The sequence below is a fragment of the Notechis scutatus genome, chromosome 6 (assembly GCF_049901735.1).
Source record: "Notechis scutatus isolate UNSWTSFEM ecotype Mainland chromosome 6, rNotScu1.2, whole genome shotgun sequence".
Classification (NCBI taxonomy): Eukaryota; Metazoa; Chordata; class Lepidosauria; order Squamata; family Elapidae; genus Notechis; species Notechis scutatus.
The window spans coordinates 79,818,829-79,835,682 of NC_142014.1; the positions used below are offsets into that span (position 1 = coordinate 79,818,829).

The 16,854-nt window shown below is 49.5% G+C and overlaps 1 protein-coding gene across 1 annotated transcript; it reads left to right on the forward strand.

The window, feature by feature from the left end:
* The first annotated feature begins 9,031 nt into the window (after positions 1 to 9,031).
* LOC113427763 (tubulin alpha-1 chain-like) lies at positions 9,032 to 15,384 on the forward strand. Its single transcript, XM_087969138.1, has 3 exons — positions 9,032 to 9,250; positions 11,712 to 11,860; positions 14,401 to 15,384. Exons 1-3 carry the CDS (start codon positions 9,070 to 9,072, stop codon positions 15,382 to 15,384), a joined length of 1,314 nt encoding a protein of 437 aa, XP_087825264.1. The 5' UTR covers positions 9,032 to 9,069.
* The last annotated feature ends 1,470 nt before the right edge of the window (positions 15,385 to 16,854 follow it).

A 16,854-nucleotide genomic window follows, 5' to 3' on the forward strand; every position in this document is an offset into this window, starting at 1 on the left:
TTCCTGCTCAAGGAGCGGGTTGGACTAGAAGTCCTCCAAGGTTCCTTCCAGCCTTAGGTCTGTGAACTGTGAACAACAGTCATAAGTCACCTTTTTCAGTGCCGTTGTTAACTTCGAACGGCCGCTAAATGAACTCTTGCAAGTCCAAGGCTACCTGTGCGAGGTGGATTAGATCCAGGCTGCAAAAATGAATTAGGCAGTCACTAGATGGCATCCAAGAGAGAAGCAAAAAAAAAGATTTTGCTGCCCTCTAGAGCAGGGGTCCCCAACCGCCGGTCCGTGGACTGGTACCGGTCCGAGGAACAAGTCTTACCGGGCCGCTGGTTGCTGGGCGCCGCCATCTTTTTGATAAAAAGTGCTTCCGGTGAGCTTTTCCGGGTAGAAAGCTCACGGAAGCACTTTTTCATCAAAAAGATGGCGGCGCAGCGCTCGGTGAGCTTTTCCGGGTAGAAAGCCATTTCTACCGAAAAGCTCACGAGGCAGCGCCGCTCATCTTTTTGATGAAAAAGTGCTTCCGTGAGGTCACCGGAAGCACTTTTTCGCCAAAAAGATGGCGGCGCCCAGTTGATGCCGCACCGGGCGGCGCCCAGCTGATGCGGTACCGGCGCGGCGTAAAAAGGTTGGGGATCACTGCTCTAGAGGACCGCTGGATGTTGGCAGCTGAGTTTGGGTGGCCAAACTCGGCAAGGCCCGAATGTACGACCTTCGCGCGTTGCCTTCTGGGTGCTGGCGCAGAAGTGCACACATAATTTTTGGCACAGGAGCACCAAAAGGTTAGCCACCACTGGTAGATAACTAAGGGTCTCTCAGCATCTTGGGCTTTCTTTTCCTTCACCCAACATCTTGAAGCACGTGGTTGTCCTTCTCACTTCGGCACGCGGTCCTGTCCACCATTAAACCAACTTTCCAAAGAAGCCTCCATGTTTCCAGTGTCTTTTCCCCCACTTGGAACTGAACCCAGAAGGATAATTCTTCCAACATGAGCATTCCAGCTTTCTCCTAATTTACACTCCCTGCTCAAAAAAAACAAACAAACCCCAAAACATTCCCTGAATTTATGAGAAAAACTCCCGTTTTCCAAAACGTAAATTGTAAGTTTTGAGGTCCCGACCTTTAAATTCCAGATTTCCGCAGACAATTTTTTGGCCGGGCCTCGTGCAGAAGAGTCAAAATCGCTTTAAATGAGGCTTCGGTTTTCTTGCACGCAGTTCGGCAACCTCAGGATAGTATTGTGGTTCCGTCTCTTACTGGAATCTAGAATGTGGGTTAATTGGATAACGTGGTGGGGAAATGGGTCGTGCGAATCCAACTTTGAGACTTGTGTTTTGATTATGTGAAGAGCTTGACAACAGGAGCGGACTGTAGGCAGGTTAAACCTGCAAGATCGTGGAACCATAGAATCCATGGGGCTGCAAGGGACCTTGGGGGCCTTGTAGTCCAACCCCCTGCTCAAAGTAGGAGACCTTACATCATCCAGGTTCGTTGTCCCAACTTTTCTTGAATCCCTCCAACAAAGGAGCACCCACAGCTACAACTGACAAGCTGTTTAACTGATAAGTAACTGTTCTGACTTAATTCCTCCTTATTTCCATCTAGCCAATATCTATCTATCATCATCTATCTTCTATTTAGCTGTCATCTAGCTATATCTATCTATCTATCTATCTATCATCTATTTAGTTATCATCTAGCTAGCTATCATATTTATCTATCATCTATCAAGCTGTCTAGCTATCTAGCTATCATCTATCTCTGTCATCTGCTATCAATATTTATCTATAGATATCTATCTTTATCTATATCATATCTTTCTCTATCATCCATCAATTCTTTCCTTCCTTCCTTCCATCCTTCTATCTATCATCTATATCATCTATCATTCTATCTATATCTATCATTTCTCTATCCTCCCTCCCTCTCTCTCTTTGCCATGATGGCACAGTGAAACTGTATATAAAACTAAATGCTATTGCTATTGCTGTCTGTCTGTCTGTCTATCATCCATCATTATCTATCTACCTATCATCTATGTATCATCTATCAATCATTAACAATCATCTGACTATATACCAATCATCTCTCTATATCATCTATCAATCATCTATCTGTCTATCTGTCTATCTATCTATCTATCTATCTATCTATCTATCTATCTATCTATATCATCAATCTTTCTATATCATCTCTCTCTCTCTCCCCTCTCTCTCTCTCTCTCTCTCTCTCTCTCTCTCTCTCTCTATCAAATTTATACAGCCACCCATTCTCACAAAGGAGACTCAAGTAAGGAGATACACAACTATTTCCACACTTTCTTTTTTCTGCCCTGGCTTGTTGTAATTATTTGAGGAACAACTAAGGAGAAGAAAATGTGTTCCACTTAATTAAATCACACTCAAGTATTTCGCTGGATTCTTCCGTCAACAAATTAGAAATCAGTGGGAGCAACTTCCAGTAAACAATGTTAAGTAACAACATACTTAACCCATTTAACTAAGTCATTTTCCAGCTTCACACAATACATTAAACCCAGGTGTCCAACTTTGGCACTTTAAGACTGGTGGACTTCAAGTCCCAGAATTCCCCAGCCAGCCAGCTGAGGAATTCTGGGAGTCCCCTAAACCGTAAACTACCCCAACATGCCAGATATCTCACAACCCACCTAGTCACAAACCCAAAGCTAAAACTAACCAGGTTTAGCCGATTGTGGAAATGCTAAGTCTGCCATTAACCTGGTTAAGCATGTTGGGTGAACACTGCCAGGTCCACATGAGATCCTATTTATCTCATTTTCTCACACCAGAGGCAGGCCTGGTTCACACTGTCCACTAAACCTTAATCTAACCTGGTTGGCTTCACCTCAGGGGGCTGTGTGCCTCAAGCAACCATAGTTCACAAACCATATTTATGGCTTTCTGGCTCATTGAGAAAACTCAGCCGAATTCTTCTTCCTTCACAAAACTAGGATGAACCAAACCATGGATTACACATCATGTGTGAAGCCAACCGCAGACAGGACTTCTGAGAAGCGATGCCTACAACTCAATCCTACAAGCCTTGATGAGGATCGTGGTCTTTGATTCCGAGGGCACTAAAATGAACCAGGCAAACCACAATGGCGACATCACATGTGGTAGCTCCAGCCAATCAACCAGAGAAAACTGAATAAAGAATAACCCAGCTGACAACACAATTGACAATTTTATTGTGTTGGGTGTGTGTTTTTTTAATTCAATTGATTGAGATGATCACACATCTCACAAATGGGATTTGAGGCAGCTAATAACACAGGGAGGATCTCTGGACTTGGTGGGTTTCCTTGCAGACCTTTCATGACCCAACTAGGGAACATCATCAGTGCTAGGAAGTGGGGTTTGCAAGGAGGAGGAGGAAGAAGAAGAGGAGGAGGAAGAAGAGGAAGAGGAAGACTGTGGGGTCCTTGGTGTTCTCTGAGCTTGTTTGTTTCCTTGTAGACGTTTCATGACCCAACTAGGGAACATCATCAGTGCTACAAGGGAATGGGGTTTGTGGGAGGAGGAGGAGGAGGAGGAGGAGGAGGAGGAGGAGGAGGGAGGAGGAGGAGGAGGAAGAAGAAGAAGAAGAAGAAGAAGAAGGAGGAGGAGGAGGAGGAGGAGGAGGAGGAGGAGGAGGAGGAGGAGGAGGACAATGGGGTCCTTGATCTCTGAGCTTAGTGGTTTCCTTATAGGCATCTCATTACCAAACTAGGGAACATCATCAGTGCTAGCTAACTAACCACACATTAAACAATTAAAAAAATATTAGTAAGATTTTTTTTTAAAAAAAAAACACACCATAATGACATTTTAAAAAACCCAACAAAAAAAGCGATAGCTGGGTTCCCACATCTCAAGGAACCCCCTAAATTCTCCAACCCCTTGTAAGCCCGATGTAGCCTGTCGGGTGACTGCAGCCAAACGCTTCTCGCAAAAGAGCGCTGTGCTCTTAAATTGGGGCCTCTTTACAGCTGTGGCCGTTTCCACTCCTCTTATAAAATTCCCAGGCAGAAAGCAGAGCGCCGAGTAAGGAGTTCTTACATCCAGAAAAAAAGAAGAAGAGGAGAAGAAGACGGAAGTGTGTGTGTGTTTTCTCACCATGGTATGTAATTTCAGAAGGCACCTGAGCGATTGTAGAATGAACTAAGCTATAACATAAGTTGGGGAAAGGAGGTTTGTGCTGGGGGTTGGCATACATTTGCCCGTGAAAACGTGTCTTGTTTGGTATCTTGAATCCCTTATCAAGTAATAAAGGTGGGATAAAAATTTAATAAATACAATAATGGTTAGTCAGGAGCACGAAAGAACATTTTAATCTTAGCGTTGCTGGCTGTGGGGCCCCCAGCAGGTCATGGATGGTAGAATAGAATCATAGAGTTGGAAGGGACCTCGGAGGTCTTCTAGCCCAACCCCCTGCTTAGGCAGGTAAACCCTACACAACTTCAGACAAATGGTGGTCCAGTCTGTTCTTAAAAACCTCCAGTGATGGAGAAGGGAGGGAGGGATGAAAGGAAGGAAGGAATGAAGGGAAGGAGGAAGGGAGGAAAGGAAAGAAGGAGGGAAAGAAGGGAGGGAGGGAGGAAAGGAAGGAAAGGAGGGAGGGAGGAAAGGAAAGGAAGGAAAGGAGGGAGGGAGGGAGGAAGGAAGGAAGGAAGGAAGAATAGCAGAATAACAGAGTTGGAAGGGACCTTGGAGGTCTTCTAGTCCAACCCCCTGCTTAGGCAGGAAACCCTATGCCATTTCAGACAAACGGATGTCCAATCTCTACTTTAAAACTCCCAGTGATGGAGAAGGAAGGAAGGGAGGGAGAAAAGGAAGGAAGGGAAGGAGGGAGGGAAGGAGGAGAAAGGAAGGAAGGAGGGAAGGGAGGAAGGGAAGGAGGGAGGAAAGAAGGAAGGAAAGAAGGAAAGAAGAAGGAAGGAAGGAAGGAAGGAAGGAAGGAAGGAAGGAAGGAAGGAAGGAAGGAAGGAAGGAAAAGGAATAACAGAATAATAGAGTTGGAAGGGACCTTGGAGGTCTTCTGGCTCAACCCCCTGCCTAGGCAGGAAAACTTACACCACTTCAGACAAATGGTTGTCCAATCTCTTCTTAAAAACTTCCAGTTGGAGAATTCACAACTTCTGGAGGGCAAGTTGTTCCATTGGGAGTTAACATTCGGGAACATTTTGAGGAGGTGGGTTTTACAATCCAGACTCCCTGCTTGAAAGACATAATAAGACCACCCAGGTTTCTCTCTCGTGGATTGACACCAGTCGCTGTTGTGCCCAAATTAGGGGAAGAGGAATTGAAAAACCTGGAAGTCTTAAGCTGAAAGAAGATTGAAAATTGAGTAACCAAGTTGGAAGGGACCTTGGAGGTCATCTAGTCCTACCCCCTTGCTCTAGCAGGAGACCCTATACCGTTTCAGACAAGTGGCTGCCCAATCTCTTCTTGAAATCCTCCAGTGATTAAATAAATCCTCATGGGTGTAAGACTTTTGTCCCTACAACAGTGTTTTCCAACCTGGTAACTTTTAAGATGGATGGACTTCAACTCCCAGAATTCCCCAGGCAACTCAGCCATTTTTAAATTGGTGTGGTCGTCAGCTAGCTTACTACTGGCTCTGGGGGAATTCTGGGAATTGAAGTCCATAGGTCTTAAAGCCCGCTGGCTGGGGGGTGCTGGGAATTGAAGTCCATAGGTCTTAAAGCCCGCTGGCTGGGGGATTCTGGGAATTGAAGTCCATAGGTCTTAAAGCCCGCTGGCTGGGGGATGCTGGGAATTGAAGTCCATAGGTCTTAAAGCCCGCTGGCTGGGGGGATGCTGGGAATTGAAGTCCACCCACCTTAAAGTGGCTAAGTTTGAGAAACACTTCCTTAGTTTGAAACATCAGAAGACAGAAGAGAAAGAATTAGAAGAAAACAACGTGGAAGATGCTTAATTTCCCAGTTTCTTTTACTGTCCCTCTGGTGCCTATCAGCTATGGAATAACTATCCAGGTTCATTAAATAGAGGGGAGGTTGGAGGGGTATTTCATGTCAGTTCCTTATGGCCATGGTCTCCAACCTTGGCAACTTGAACGTGGGTGGACTTCAACTCCCAGAATTCCCCAGGTACCTGAAGAACTCGGAGACGGGGGGACTTCAACTCCCAGAATTCCCCAGCTACCTGAAGAACTCGGAGACGGGGGGACTTCAACTCCCAGAATTCCCCAGCTACCTCAAGAACTCGGAGACGGGGGGACTTCAACTCCCAGAATTCCCAGCTACCTCAAGAACTCGGAGACGGGGGGACTTCAACTCCCAGCATTCCCCAGCTACCTCAAGAACTCGGAGACGGGGGGACTTCAACTCCCAGAATTCCCCAGCTACCTCAAGAACTCGGAGACGGGGGGACTTCAACTCCCAGAATTCCCCAGCTACCTCAAGAACTCGGAGACGGGGGGGTACTTCAACTCCCAGAATTCCCCAGCTACCTCAAGAACTTGGAGACGGGGGGACTTCAACTCCCAGAATTCCCCAGCTACCTCAAGAACTCAGAGACGGGGGGACTTCAACTCCCAGAATTCCCCAGCTACCTCAAGAACTCGGAGACGGGGGGACTTCAACTCCCAGAATTCCCCAGCTACCTCAAGAACTCTGAGACGGGGGGTACTTCAACTCCCAGAATTCCCCAGCTACCTCAAGAACTCAGAGACGGGGGGTACTTCAACTCCCAGAATTCCCAGCTAACTCAAGAACTCAGACAGGGGGACTTCAACTCCCAGAATTCCCCAGCTACCTCAAGAACTCAGAGACGGGGTACTTCAACTCCCAGAATTCCCCAGCTACCTCAAGAACTCGGAGACGGGGGGGACTTCAACTCCCAGAATTCCCCAGCTATCTCAAGAACTCGGAGACGGGGGGGACTTCAACTCCCAGAATTCCCCAGCTACCTCAAGAACTCAGAGACGGGGGGACTTCAACTCCCAGAATTCCCCAGCTACCTCAAGAACTCGGAGACGGGGGACTTCAACTCCCAGAATTCCCCAGCTACCTCAAGAACTCAGAGACGGGGGGTACTTCAACTCCCAGAATTCCCCAGCTACCTCAAGAACTCAGAGACGGGGGGTACTTCAACTCCCAGAATTCCCCAGCTAACTCAAGAACTCAGACAGGGGGACTTCAACTCCCAGAATTCCCCAGCTACCTCAAGAACTCAGAGACGGGGTACTTCAACTCCCAGAATTCCCCAGCTACCTCAAGAACTCGGAGACGGGGGGGACTTCAACTCCCAGAATTCCCCAGCTATCTCAAGAACTCGGAGACGGGGGGACTTCAACTCCCAGAATTCCCCAGCTACCTCAAGAACTCAGAGACGGGGGGACTTCAACTCCCAGAATTCCCCAGCTACCTCAAGAACTCGGAGACGGGGACTTCAACTCCCAGAATTCCCCAGCTACCTCAAGAACTCAGAGACGGGGGGACTTCAACTCCCAGAATTCCCCAGCTACCTCAAGAACTCAGAGACGGGGGACTTCAACTCCCAGAATTCCCCAGCTACCTCAAGAACTCAGAGACGGGGGTACTTCAACTCCCAGAATTCCCCAGTTAATTCAAGAACTCAGACAGGGGGGACTTCAACTCCCAGAATTCCCCAGCTACCTCAAGAACTCAGAGACGGGGACTTCAACTCCCAGAATTCCCCAGCTACCTCAAGAACTCAGAGACGGGGGACTTCAACTCCCAGAATTCCCCAGCTACCTCAAGAACTCGGAGACGGGGGGACTTCAACTCCCATAATTCCCCAGCTACCTCAAGAACTCAGAGACGGGGGACTTCAACTCCCAGAATTCCCAGCTACCTCAAGAACTCAGAGACGGGGGGACTTCAACTCCCAGAATTCCCCAGCTACCTCGAGAACTCAGAGGCAGGGGACTTCAACTCCCAGAATTCCCCAGCTACCTCGAGAACTCAGAGACGGGGGGACTTCAACTCCCAGAATTCCCCAGCTACCTCAAGAACTCAGAGACGGGGGGACTTCAACTCCCAGAATTCCCCAGCTACCTGAAGAACTCAGAGACGGGGGGACTTCAACTCCCAGAATTCCCCAGATACCTGAAGAACTCAGAGACGGGGAGGACTTCAACTCCCAGAATTCCCCAGCTACCTGAAGAACTCAGAGACGGGGGGACTTCAACTCCCAGAATTCCCCAACTACCTCAAGAACTCAGAGACGGGGGGACTTCAACTCCCAGAATTCCCCAGCTACCTCAAGAACTCGGAGACGGGGGGACTTCAACTCCCAGAATTCCCCAGCTACCTGAAGAACTCAGAGACGGGGGGACTTCAACTCCCAGAATTCCCCAGCTACCTCAAGAACTCGGAGACGGGGGACTTCAACTCCCAGAATTCCCCAGCTACCTCAAGAACTCAGAGACAGGGGGACTTCAACTCCCAGAATTCCCCAGCTACCTCAAGAACTCGGAGACGGGGGGACTTCAACTCCCAGAATTCCCCAGCTACCTCAAGAACTCAGAGACGGGGACTTCAACTCCCAGAATTCCCCAGCTAACTCAAGAACTCGGAGATGGGGGGACTTCAACTCCCAGAATTCCCCAGCTACCTCAAGAACTCGGAGACGGGGGGACTTCAACTCCCAGAATTCCCCAGCTACCTCAAGAACTCAGAGACGGGGGACTTCAACTCCCAGAATTCCCAGCTACCTCAAGAACTCGGAGACGGGGGACTTCAACTCCCAGAATTCCCCAGCTACCTGAAGAACTCAGAGACGGGGGGACTTCAACTCCCAGAATTCCCCAGCTATCTCAAGAACTCAGAGACGGGGGGACTTCAACTCCCAGAATTCCCCAGCTATCTCAAGAATTCAAAGATGGCTGGATTTCAACTCCCAGAATTCCCCAATTGTCTTGAGAATTTGGAGAATTCTGGGAGTTGAAGTCCACAAGTCTTCCCGTTGCCATGGTTGGGGGCCCCCTGCTTGATGGGACCCGTGGTGTCACACTGTCTGTTTGTCTCTCTCTCTCTCTCTCTTCCAGAGGGAGTGTCTTTCCATCCACATCGGTCAGGCCGGGGTCCAAATGGGGAACGGATGCTGGGAGCTGTATTGCCTGGAACACGGCATTTTGCCAGATGGGACCATCCTGAAAACCAATGAGCCAAGCCAAACCAATGATTCGTTTGAGACCTTTTTTTGCAAGACGAGGGCTGGGAAACATGTCCCCCGAACTGTGTTCATAGATCTGGAACCAACAGTCATAGGTACTGGGTGGGTGGGTGGGTGGGGGGGTGAGTGGGTGGGAGGGGAGGGAGGGAGGGAGGGAGGGAGGGGGAGGGAGGAAGGAAGGAAGGAAGGAAGGAAGGAAGGAAGGAAGGAAGGGAAGGAAGAAAGGAAGGAAGGAAGGAAGGAAGGAAGGAAAGTTGGAAGCATTGATGGATGGAAGGATGGAAAGGATGGATGGATGGAAGGATGGAAGGATGGATGGATGGAAGGAAGGTTGGAAGCATGGATGAATGGAAAGGATGGATGGATTGATGGAAGGAAGGAAGGAAAGAAGGAAGGAAAGATGGAAGCATGGATGGATGGATGGAAGGAAGGAAGGAAGGCTGGAATCATGGATGGATGGAAGGATGGAAAGGATGGATGGAAGGATTGATGGATGGATGGAAGGAAGGAAAGAAGGAAGGAAGGAAGGAAGGAAAGTTGGAAGCATTGATGGATGGAAGGAAGGAAGGCTGGAATCATGGATGGATGGATGGATGGATGGAAAGGATGGATGGATGGATGGATGGAAGGATGGATGGAAGGATGGATGGATGGATGGGTGGAAGGAAGGAAGGTTGGAAGCATGGATGGATGGATGGATGGAAAGGATGGATGGAAGGATTGATGGGATGGAAGGAAGGAAGGTTGGATGGATGGATGGATGGATAGGTGGAAGGAAGGAAGAGGTAAGGAAGGAAGGTTGGAAGCATGGATGGATGGATGGAAAGGATGGGTGGAAGGATTGATGGATAGATGGAAGGAAGGAAGATTGGAAGCATGGATGGATGGAAAGGATGGATGGATGGAAGAAAGGAAGGTTGGATGGATGGAAGGATGGATGGATGGATGGATGGATGGATAGGTGGAAGGAAGGAAGAGGTAAGGAAGGAAGGTTGGAAGCATGGATGGATGGATGGAAAGGATGGGTGGAAGGATTGATGGATAGATGGAAGGAAGGAAAGTTGGAAGCATGGATGGATGGAAAGGATGGATGGATGGAAGAAAGGAAGGTTGGATGGATGGAAGGATGGATGGATGGATGGATGGATAGGTGGAAGGAAGGAAGAGGTAAGGAAGGAAAGTTGGAAGCATGGATGGATGGATGGAAAGGATGGGTGGAAGGATTGATGGATAGATGGAAGGAAGGAAGGTTGGAAGCATGGATGGATGGATGGATGGGTTGATGGCTGGAAGGCTGGCTGGCTGGCTAGAGGGATGGGATGGATGGATGGTTGGAAGACTGACAGCTAGAAGGGAAGGAAAGAAGGAAGAAAGGAAGCATTGATGGCTGGAAAGGATGGATGGATGAGTGGATGGAAAGGAAGAATGGAAGGATGGATGGATGGAAAGGATGGAAAGGATTGGATGGATGGAAGGAAGGATGTCAGAAGGTGGCCAAAGGGCATCACATGACCTTGAGACACTGCAACCATTATTAATACGAGTCAGTTGCCAAGCGCCCGACTTTTCATCACCAGGCCACAGGGATGGGTGCCAAGGTCGTAAGTGTGACAAACGGTCGTTGGTCACATTTTTTGGTGCTGTTGTAACTCTGAACGATCGCTAAATGAACTTTTGTAAGTCAAGGACTACCTGGACAATAATGCAAAGCCAGAACGGACACTTCAAGGGTGGATTGGTACGCAGCTGTGTCCCGTTCCCCCAGCCATTCTATCTTGAAGTGGCGTCTCATCTCAGGCAGATACAGTGAACTCTTTGTTTCCCTTCAAATCCTCCCCCCTCCCCCATCCCATCCAGTCCTCCCACACCTCACCTCCACCCCAGGTGTACATGGCAGACTGGCGCCGAGCATTAGCAGAGCCCAAGCAGGAGGTGGCAGGTGACAATTGCAGTGTGTGGTGTGTGAGCTACCTGGGTAGTTTGCTCTCGAGACTGGCTTGAGGTTGTTAATCTCCTATAGCCGTGATGGCGAACCTATGGCAGGCATGCGCCACAAATGGCATGCAGAGCCATTTGTGCCGGCACAGAAGCTGCAGGCAAACTTACCTCACTGCGCATGCGCGCACCTCACAGCTGATTTTGGGCAGGTTTGAGGGCTTTTTCGGCCTCCCAAAGGCTTGAGGAAGGCTTCTGCAGGCTTTGCAGGGCGAAAACTAGGCCCGTTTCATCACTTCCTGTTTTTCCCGGAAATACCGGAAGTGATGAAACGGCCTAGTTTTCGCCTGCAAAGCCTGACGAAGCCTTCCTCAAGCCTCCGGGATGCCGAAAAGGCCTCAAACTGTCTGAAAATCAGCTGTGATGTGCAGTGCAGGTAAGGGGGCGCTAGGGTAGGTGGGCGGGTGGGGGATTGCGCACGCATGCATAGGGGGCGTGGGGTGGCGCGCATTGCCTTCTGGGTGCTAGCATGCAAGCGCGCGTGTGCAAGCACACACACAATTTTGGGCACAGGAGCCCCACAAGGTTAGCCACCACAGTCCTATATCCCTTTCTCTACAGACGAAATCCGCTGTGGGACCTTTCGCTCCCTCTTTCACCCTGAGCAGCTGATCAGTGGCAAAGAAGATGCCGCCAACAATTATGCCCGAGGCCACTACACCGTTGGCAAAGAAATTATCGACAACGTGCTGGAAAGGATTCGCAAAATGGTAAGTTGCACGCCGGGCTCCCTCGCCTCCTCAGGTAGACAGCGCTGGGGCCAAGGCGGTTCTCCGGTGTTCCTTTGGAATTAAAAACAGGAAGGGCTAGGGTAGCATCGTAGTTCAGATCTAGAACTTGGAAGATCCAGATCAAATGCCGGTTTGATGGCAAATCTCATCGTCTTTGAACCAGCCGGTCTACCTTACAGGGGTGTTGTTGGATTTCCTGTGGCTTTCAGAGAAAAGACGTGTGCGGAAGCAATGCAGCTGCAGTCCTTCAAGATTTCTCCCTGGGCTCCGCTCCCATCGTTCCCATGTCATGGTTGAGAATTATGGGATATTGTAGTCTTATTGAGTTGGGGAAGACTGCTCTGAGGACGCTAGGTCTCCAGGTGTTGTGAATTCCCACCATCCCAGACTTTTGATTCTTAGGAGTAGCATCCTGGATGGAACATTGATGGAATGTGAACTTGTATGGGTCAAATCAGAAAGCATGCCTATGCCTGTTTTAGATTTGCCATAAACAAGAGGGTGAGGGGGCGGAAATCTGAAAGAGCAGTATGGCAGGGGGTTGGACTAGATGACCTCCAAGGTCCCTTCCAACTCTGTTATTCTATGTTCTAAGTACATTCCACCATTATCTTTAAAAGTGCTGCAGTTTAAAACCACAAGTACATCCCAACACTTATCTTACAAAGATTGTAACTAAGGGTCTTTTGCCCACAAAAATCCTTTATTGGAGAATGTGATGGATGACACCCAGCCTGGGAAGGTGCTTCAGTTGGAGGATTTGATTTATGACATCCCCAGGGAGGAAGGGGGAAACAGGGCCGCAAGGGACTGTAAATTACGCATGCCAGACAGTGGTGGGATTCAAATATTTTTACCCCCGGTTTGGTGGGCGTGGCTTGGTGGGCGCGCTTTGCGCATGCGCGCATACTTTGCACGCACGCGCATGCCAAATGCACACTTTGTGCAGGCACAAAGGCGTTCTAACTCACCTCCTCCAAGCCTGCATGATCCCGGTCGCTTCAGCAGCTACTGTGCCGCGCAAAGCAGCTGCGCTTCAAATTCAGAGGACAAAGGTGCATATGGGAACCCGGGCAGGCAGGTAGGTCTCCGCTACCGGCTCGGCAGAACTGGGCCAAACCGGTAGAATACCACCACTGATGCCAGAGTTGGCTTCATACAGGTTAATGCCGGACATGTTGCTCCTAACAAATCTTTTGGTTTCTTTTGAAGTTTGGCTCGAGGCTCCTGGTTCAATGAGGGCAATCGCCGGAATCCTGACACTACATTTGTTTTCCCAGAATGACCTGGTTCATACAACCCATTGAACCTCAAAAATCCCAATCCTGTTATTAGCCTAGTCGAGCAGGTTGTGGGAACAGGCCGAAGCACTGGTTGCTAGCTCAGGGTGACATGACAGTTGAAGAAGAAGTGTATAGATGGAAGTGTTATCCTGGTTGACTTGCTTTGGGCCTATTTTTTTGGCCCATTTTTCTGCCATTTTCAGCCTGTTTTCGGCCCAGTTTCAGGAGGCAGAGTGCTGCAGGAGGCCATGGAGAGTGAAAACAAGGCACGGGGAGTGCGTGCAGCCCATTTTAGCTGCCAGAGACACTGTGGGCCGGTCCCTGGATATTTCCAGGATGGCCCTGTGGGTCCGGATCTAAGCACCTCACGGCCCTTGAGTTTGACACCCCTGCTCGACAGCCATATTGGTCAACGTTGAGAATTTTAAAACGGGTGGACTTCAGCTCCCAGAATTCATCATATTCTGGCTGGGGAATTCTGGGAATTGAAGTCCAACCCATCTTAAAATCCCCAAATTTGACAAACACTAATCCCGATATAGGCCAGCCTTGATGATGACTTCAACCTGGTGTTCTTCTTCCTAACCCAACAATTTTCCAATTTGTTGTGGAGTCTCTCCTTGTCAATGAACAGCTGTAATTTAGGAACCTCTGGGTAATCTCCATCCTCAACCCGACCACTGTTTTTGACCCAGGAAGGACAGGTCATAAAGGTTGTATCCCAAGGACCATCTTGCACTTCCTGGTCCAATGTAGTATTTAAGTAGGATCTCGTACCACCATCCCTACCAGTGAAGGCTAAACTCCCTGACCTACGACCTGTGATAAACAGAGGGGGGCAGAGCCTGGGCTGTCTGTCAACCCTATGATGGAGAGTCAACAGCCCCAGGTCTGAGAGGTGGCTGATGAGGAAGAGGAGGAACAGCTGGGTACAGTGCCTGACACAGTGTCCAGTGTGTAGAAGGCAAAGGAGAGGAGAGCAGTGGAAATCTATGGGCTGGTCCTTGGGACAAAAGAGCCACCACTGGTAGCGAAGCCCCGCCCAAGCTCTGGGGATAAAAGGCAGGGGGCGGAGATGAATAGGTGTGACAGACATCTATTCATCTCCCTGATTAACAGAGAGAGAGAGAGAGAGAGAGAGAGAGAGAGGGAGAGAGAGAAACTTTTTGCCAGCGTGTCTCAAATGCTTCATGCCCAAATCCTACAAGGAACTCAAACTAAGGTCTTCTCTTCCAGGCCGAGCAATGCAGTGGCCTCCAAGGGTTTCTGCTCTTCCATAGCTTCGGAGGAGGCACGGGTTCAGGATTCACGTCTCTCCTGATGGAACAACTTTCGGTAAACTTTGGAAAGAAAGCTAAGCTTGAGTTCTCCGTGTATCCTGCGCCACGGATTTCGACCGCCGTGGTGGAGCCGTACAACTCCATCCTGACCACCCACACCACCCTGGAGCACTCGGACTGTTCCTTCATGGTGGACAATGAAGCCATCTACGACATCTGCAACCGAAACCTGGACGTCGAACGCCCAACCTACACGAACCTCAACCGTCTCATCGGGCAGATTGTCTCCTCCATCACTGCTTCTTTGAGATTCGACGGGGCCCTGAACGTTGACCTCACCGAATTCCAGACCAACCTGGTGCCGTACCCCCGCATCCACTTCCCCCTGACCACGTACGCCCCCATCATCTCGGCCGAAAAAGCCTACCACGAGCAGCTGTCAGTGCCGGAGATCACCAATGCCTGCTTTGAGTTCTCCAACCAGATGGTCAAGTGCGACCCACGGCGGGGCAAATACATGGCGTGTTGCCTCTTGTACCGGGGAGACGTGGTGCCGAAGGACGTCAACGCGGCCATCGCGGCCATCAAAACCCGGCGGTCCATCCAGTTTGTCGACTGGTGCCCGACCGGCTTCAAAGTGGGCATCAACTACCAGGCACCCACCGTGGTGCCCGGAGGAGACCTGGCAAAAGTCCAGCGGGCCGTCTGTATGCTCAGCAACACCACGGCGATCGCCGAGGCCTGGGCCCGTCTGGACCACAAGTTCGACCTCATGTACGCCAAGCGAGCTTTCATCCACTGGTATATGGGCGAGGGCATGGAGGAAGGAGAGTTTGCGGAAGCCCGAGAAGATCTGGCGGCTCTGGAGAAGGATTACGAAGAAGTCGGACAAGATACGAGGCTTTGTAGATCTGACGCTGAAGATGACCAAGAATACTGACCCCCTCTACCCAAGACTATCCCGGCTTCTTCAGCCTAACCTGATGATGCAGGCGTAAACCAGCCAACATGGTACATCCTGGCTTGCTAGGAATATGGTTTGTTCCTTCCTTTCTAAGCACCTAATAAAGTCAATTTTGCAATCTGTGTCTTCGGATGGTATGTCTACCGGGGACTGTTTGTCAATGTAGAGGTAGCCCTCAGCGTACAACAATTCATTTAGCGACTGTTGAAAGTTATAAAAGCATTGGGAAAAGGGCCTTATGAGTTTTTCACATTTACGACTGTTGCAGTGTTCACTTAATCATAATTCATACGTCACCCAGCTGGCTTTCATATCTAAGGTGGGACTAGAACTCACCATCTCCTGGGGTTTGGCCCAAAGGAACCCAGCCGGCTTTCATGCCTAAGGTTGTTGTTTAATGTCTGACAGACAAAGATTTGTAGTTCCTTGATTGAGGTAATGTTTCCTGCTTGATTGTTGGTAAACAACAACCTAACCCAGGAGCCACCAAGGCTACCCCAACCAATGCTAACAGGGCAACCCACTTGTATATTAACTGAGAGAAAATGCCACTCCTTCTAGCACTGATGATGTTACCTAGCTGGGTCATGAAACATCTGCAGGAAAGTCATCAAGCTCAGAGAGCACCAAGGACTCCACAGTTGTCCTCCTCTCCACAAACCCCATTCCCTAAACCCCACCCCCTTCAACACTGCTGATATTGCCTAGTTGGGTCATGAAACATCTGCAACAAAAACACCAAGTTCAAGAGACCAACAAGGACTCTACAGTTCTCCTTCTTCTCCCTCCTCTCCTCCTCCTCTTCCTCCTCCCTCCTCTCCTCTTCTCCTCCTCCCCTCCACAAACCCCACTCCCTTCAGAACTGATGCTATTACCTAGTTGGGTCATGAAACGTCTGCAACAAAAACACCAAGTTCAAGAGACCAACAAGTTCTCCTTCCTCTCCCTCCTCTCCTCCTCCTCCTCTCTCTCTTCTTCCTCCCTCCTCTCCTCTCCTCCTCCTCCCCTCCACAAACCCCACTCCCTTCAGCACTGATGATATTACCTCCTTGGGTCATGAAATGTCTGCAACAAAGCCACTAAGCCCAGAGACCACCTAGGACCATACAGAAACAAAAATTCTCTCTGCTCGCAAAAGCGGGACAATTTCTCTACTTGGCAGTTAAACTGCCAGCAAAGTTCAAGCAAACTCCACCAGAATAAAATCAAAATCTGGCGCAGGAATGACTTTTTCCCAGAATCCCCCTTCCCATTAAATATTGTGCTCCATTGGTGGTCAAGACCTTCTCCTACAGAGGGGGGGAAGGACGGCCCCTTTATGATTTGTGGACTTCAACTCCCAGAATTCCTGAGCCAGCATTGCTCCCTTTAACAACCTGTCGATTTCAACTCCCAGAATTCCTGAGCCAGCATTGCTCCCTTTACAACACGTGGACTTCAACTCCC

Coding starts and splice junctions, on each gene's coding strand:
- LOC113427763 (XM_087969138.1), top strand. CDS start 9,070: ATGGGGAACGGATGCTGGGAGCTGTATTGCCTGGAACACGGCATTTTG. Junction 9,251..11,711: donor TCTGGAACCAACAGTCATAG/GTACTGGGTGGG, acceptor CTTTCTCTACAG/ACGAAATCCGCTGTGGGACC. Junction 11,861..14,400: donor TGGAAAGGATTCGCAAAATG/GTAAGTTGCACG, acceptor CTTCTCTTCCAG/GCCGAGCAATGCAGTGGCCT.